This window comes from Benincasa hispida, chromosome 3, assembly GCF_027475165.1.
Source record: "Benincasa hispida cultivar pf3 chromosome 3, pf3_genome.v1.1, whole genome shotgun sequence".
NCBI classification, from domain to species: domain Eukaryota; kingdom Viridiplantae; phylum Streptophyta; class Magnoliopsida; order Cucurbitales; family Cucurbitaceae; genus Benincasa; species Benincasa hispida.
In genome coordinates this window covers 21,685,276-21,691,275 of record NC_143480.1, presented here as the reverse complement: position 1 = coordinate 21,691,275, position 6,000 = coordinate 21,685,276, and the positions used below count along the sequence as shown (strand labels likewise).

The 6,000-nt window shown below is 33.4% G+C and overlaps 1 protein-coding gene across 1 annotated transcript; it reads left to right on the top strand.

Annotated features, from left to right (window-relative positions):
* The first annotated feature begins 1,832 nt into the window (after positions 1-1,832).
* On the top strand, positions 1,833-3,730 carry AGP18 (arabinogalactan protein 18). Its single transcript, XM_039027712.2, has 2 exons — positions 1,833-2,854; positions 3,364-3,730. Exons 1-2 carry the CDS (start codon positions 2,204-2,206, stop codon positions 3,451-3,453), a joined length of 741 nt encoding a protein of 246 aa, XP_038883640.2. The 5' UTR covers positions 1,833-2,203; the 3' UTR covers positions 3,454-3,730.
* The last annotated feature ends 2,270 nt before the right edge of the window (positions 3,731-6,000 follow it).

Here is a 6,000-nt window from a genome sequence, read left to right as displayed (position 1 = left end):
GACAAGGATTACATTCCCGTCCCCACAAGAAAAAACCATATACAAATATATTATTTTATTATAATGAAATATAATTAGTTTATTTTAAACTACTTCAACAATTCATGTTTTTTCTTTCTCTCTAATTTTCATCCCAATGTTTTTATACTTCAAAATATATATATATATATATATATATATATTTTGTTAATATTTAGAACTTTTATTACTTTAAGATCATAAATATTGTAGTATTTAAGTTGAAAGGATAAATTTGTAATATTTAAATTTTATTTTTGTGAAATTATGGAAGTAAATATTTTAATTATATCTTTGCATGTGAAATATTCTTGTTTTATTCGAAATTTTTATAATATTATTTTAATAAAAAAGTATTGAAAATGACTCACATAAAATTTTATCAAGGATGTGAATGAAATTACAAGTTTAAAATATGAATAAATTTTAAAAATACAAATGAGAAATTTTGTTGGCAAGGAACTCGATCTTCGTGAATTTATCGTGGGGATCCCTACCTTGATCCCCACAGAGATTTTTTTGTAGGAATGAGATTGAAATGGGGGGCGAGGACAAGGACGAGAAAGCCTTCCTCATCCCCGTCCCGTCTTGTAGACATTTCTAGTTATTAATTGTGATTATAATTTAACCGAACATCGTCTCTCACATTTGCAAATAATTCTAAATAGTTCATGAATGGATTGACTTGACAATGTTATTTGACGATTTGAGAAAATAAATAAAATTTTAATTTGGCCCTCAAGGATCACAAGTACATTTATCTTTTTTTTCTTCCTCTAAGTTCAATAATTTAAAATGTTAACGGGTATGGGTACTAAAAAAAGAAGTTAACGGATATATCTATCTATTGATTTATGATTAGATCTATTTCTCTTATCACGTCATACATCAAATTATTTCAAATAAATTTTAAATTGTTAACAGGTATGGGTACTAAAAAAAGAAGTTAACAGATATATCTATCAATTGATTTATGATTAGATCTATTTCTCTTATCACGTCATACATCAAATTATTTCAAATAAATTTTAAATTGAATCGAGTTAGCTGAAGTTGTCACATATTTTAGTTATTATGCTAGTGAATTGATGACAGTAAATTGTAAACGGGAATAAAATGCATCCAAACTTCCTAAAATATAAGGTTCAACCTTGATAATAAAGATGGTATTTGATATCTCCAATATCTTGGATAAATATCCATAAAACTTAAGAAAAAACATCATCCATTAATTTGGAATCTATAATTAATTTTAGATGTAAAAGTAAAAGTATTATTAATTAAATATTTTTTAAACAGAAGTATTATTCAACAGAAAAGAAAAGAAATATAGTTTTGGTTAGCTTTTAGTTTCAGATTGATTTTTGGGAAGAAAATTAGAAAGGGTTATAATTGTTAAGGCACGCCTTTCTAAGGCGGTGGTAGTGGAACAAAACAAATCCAAACGACTGCCAAGTCCTCTTGCTAAATTTCCCCGCAATAATTGCCGCGACAGTTCACGTGGACAACTGTTATTGGATTGTCCAAAATGGCTCCGGCCCCACTTTCAATCATCCAGCTGTATCCAGTTTCCCCTCATTCTACCAAAATCTCCTTTTTTTTTAAAAAAAAAAAAAAAACCCAAATTATTGGATCCTTAATCCTAAAGCGCGTAATTAATCCCCCATTTACCTTACTCCCTTTTCCACCTAAATCCTCCTTTATTCCAATTCAATTCTCCCACTTAAATTTAACTCCACTCGTTTAAACACAACTCAACTAGATTAAATGTAGCATAATTTTAATATTAAACTCAATTACTTAAATACTTATATGTATTTATCCACTCAAAAAAACCAGAGATTAATAATGTTGAAGTGAACAAATTCTCACTTCTATATAAATTAAGAGGAAAAAAAAAACCCCATGGGCTTTGGACAGTCTGTTTAAATCTCCCATATTATACCGTTCTTTTGTTTGATTCCGTTCGTGGGCCCTTTTCTCTCTCCCAACGGCTAGTACAGGCCCATTAATAGTGGGCCCCTTTTGTCTTTTATTTTTATTTTTATTTTTTTCTTTTCTTTTTTAATTAAAAGAAAAAAGAAATACTCTTTGGGGCGTCATTTACTGGTGTATATATACACTATTACACCTCGGCCTCCGAAACATTCACTTCATCTTCTTCTACACACGCTCCACGGTAGAAATGGGGAGACAATCTGTAATCGCACTCGTTCTGATCTGCGCCGTCGTCGCTGGTGTCGGTGGCCAGTCTCCAGCTGCAGCTCCGACTACCACTCCGGGCGCCACCCCGCCTGCAGTAGCCAAGTATCCACCTCCAGCCGCATCTCCTGTATCTCCACCGACAAACTCATCTCCCGCCGCCGCTCCTCAAAAGCCGGCCACTCCAGCACCGGTCTCCACGCCGCCTGCATCGGCGCCACCTGCCGTCGCTCCAGTAGCCTCTCCACCAGCCAGCACTCCTCCGACTGCCTCCGTTCCTGCTAGCTCTCCACCGGCTGCTTCCGTTCCACCTAGCTCTCCACCAGCTGCCACCGTTCCAGCGAGCTCACCACCTGTTCCAGTTCCAGTGAGTTCTCCACCAGTCCCCGTACCAGTGAGCTCTCCTCCAGTGCCAACTCCAACGCAATCTCCTCCCGCTCCCGAAAGTTCTCCTCCTGCTCCAGTCGCATCGCCTCCCGTTGAGGTTCCGGCGCCGGCGCCTAGCAAGAAAAAATCGAAGAAGCACAAAGCACCAGCTCCTTCTCCGGCGTTGCTCGGTCCACCTGCACCTCCTTCTGAAGCCCCTGGAGGAAGCGAGGAAGGTCCTTCACCTAGCCCTTCACTTGAGGACAAGGTAATTTAATTCCGATCCAAATCTCCTCCATTACTGTCTAAACATTTACCTGCATTATCATTCTGCTGAAGATCTGCAACATTCCATCATCAAACCGTCATTATACATATCCATAGCCAAGATATCGCTATAATTTTGATAGAATTAGTGTATGATTAGCGGTCTTAGGGTTTTGCCATGGCTGCATTTGCACTTGCTTGATAGCAGAGTGAATGAGCTTAATGCCACGCGCCACCGACACGCGTGGATCCATCGCGTTAGTGGCTTCCAGTTGAGATAATTACCATGGTTGAGTTAAGAGACTAACCCAAGTTAATAAAAAAGAAACAGATATGTCAGATCACACTGCCCTCGACATTAAAAAATGTCAGTCCAGTTTTCTCAGATCACACTGAGGGAAACACGTTAAAAAATTTAATTGACTTCAGCTTTTTTTAAACCATATGATTATTTTTAATTATTAATATTAATTAATCCAATTCATAATTAAATTATTCAATTTGTTGCAGAGTGGAGCTGAAGCATTGAGGAACCTGCAGAAGGTGGCCGGAAGTTTGGCTGTAGGATGGGCTGTCGTCGCCGTCAGCTTCATCTTTTAGAGAGAGAGAGGAGAGAGATAGAGAGAGATGTGATCGTGCTTCATTTATTTATATTTAATCTCTTTATTTTTATTTTTGGTTAAAATTTTCCCCCATTGTACTCCATATCATAAGAGGGGTGCTTTATTGATTGAATTGATTGATGAAATTTGTTTTAGAAAATTGAGCACTGGGGTGTGTTTGCTTTGATATGATGAACATTTTGGATCGGAGTATTATATGATTTGTTGTAATTCTTTCTGTGGATTACTTGATAGGGGAAAATCTTTTTTTATTACATTTGTTGGGTCCTTTTGTGTTCTGTAATTAATTATTCTCTTTGATTTCTCTTCTCCTACATAATTTTTGTATCACTACATTAAGCCAATGATTTACATAATTCAACGACAATGAATTTATGTTAAATTACCAATCAATTTCATCAATAATTACAACACTCAAATTTTCACCCTAATGTGTAACTAAAAGCTCCGACCAATTAAAAAGCAACACTCTAACACGATATGTACATAGATCTGGAGTCGATAAAAAAAAAAAAAAAAAAAAAAAAAATTGAGCGAAAATCACGTGGGGTTACTTTTCAATTACAAGCCATATTCTTTGATTGAAGACATTTGATGAAATATATGAATAAAATATGTTTTTTTTAAATGAAATGTTTGTAATAGTAGTCCACCGACAGGAAGTGAGGTATTATTTCTATTTATTTATTTATTATTTTTTGTTAAGATTTAAAGAGTGAAAGGGACTGCTTTAGTTTGGTCCATGGGGATTTTGAAGGATACGATGTTTGGTGGTGCATCTAAAACATATTTTTTAGTTTGAAATTACCAAAAATAAAATTCACGTCGGTGGTGGCAGTTGTAGCAGTAGCTACGTAGTTTATATTTGTATAATTCATAAATAATTTTGAACATGCGTGTCTTCTTATCTTTTCTTTTATTAAATGCAAGTTTGTTATACTTAATATGAGGTTATGTGCTCAGCGGCAAAGAATAGCTCGGCATGCTTGACATGTACTCTTCATAAATTGAAAGTTCATATTTGTACTAAAAATCTCATTAATAGAATTTTGAATGTAATTTAATACAACTGTTACATTAATCTCACAAATTGATATGTACTCATCGCCCTCCGATCGACCATGCAAATTTGAAGGTATTATTATTTCATTGTGTTTGTCATGTATAATCATTTTAAGTGTATGCGTAGAGTACCAAATAATAACAATTTTGAGAAAATGTAACTAAATATGCGTGCTTTATTTCCAAACGAATTAAAAAAAAAAAGAAAAGGTTCACACCCTTAAATTGGCATTGAAATAGAAATCTAATGAAGATGAATTGAAATGAAATTGTGAATGCTTCAAGAATCAAGATTATATGATTTTAACAATTTCAATTACGACGTCTCAACTTGATATTAGAAACTAAAATATATTATAGTTAAATTGTAAGTGACAACTCCATCGGCAACTTTAACTTTTAAGGAAAGAAGAAAATTGGGAGTGTGGTCATTTGGCCATGCTTTTGCAAGCTTTTTCCATGATTAAGAAAAAGATATTCCTAGAACCAAAGCAAAGCAGTACAAAGCCACAAACAAAAGATATAATGTAATAAAAGATTTGTCCAACTTCCATACTAAGGAAAGAATCCAATTGCCCTCTAACCTTCAACTTCAACATAATCTCCTCCCTTTTTCTTTTCTTTTTTTTTTTCTTCCAAGAGTTCATTCAAATGATCAACAACCTAAATTATTAACATCAAATTTGATTTTGGAAAATACCAGAAAGATTCTATTGTAAGCTCAAACAATGTTGATTCTCTGATTAAGAATAAGAGAGATCCTTTATATATCTTCACAATGATATTATATTGGTCTATTTTAGAGCTAAATGCTCAACACTTCATGTTAAATGGTGAAAACATGTCCTTTGTCCACTTTGTCCCTTGTTCACCTCTATGATTTTTCTCTTACCTAGATCACTTTTTTTTTTCTTTTTTTCTTTTTTTTTTTAAAGAATGAATTGCAAGCTTGATATAGCTCTACAGAGTTTGTTAAACTTATTTAGACAAACTCTATCTACGAACACTAATACCTCTTGTTAAAAGGAAACAGATATTCACAATGATATGATATTCCATTTTGGACATAATCCTCATTGTTTTGTTGTTGGTTTCACCAAAAATGCCTCATGTCAATAGAGATTTCTCGCATTTGTTTCATTTTTTTTAGACAATGTCTAACTTATTATATTAATAGCCTTTCTATTATCTAGCTAATATAGAACTTTGGTCATATTCAAAACACAAATATCAATAAGTTAAATGTGCAATGATTTTTTTGATAATATGAAAAGTGTTTTGGTTAATTATAATATGTATTTATATTGTAATTCTAATGAGTTGTCCTTTATTGTAATTTTATATCTCTAAATTAGGGTTTTTTAGTTGCTTATATATATATCTTCAGCCCAATTAATGAATAAGATAACTATTCTCTCCAAAAGTATTGAAAACATGGTATCAGAGCAATCTAGGGTTTAAA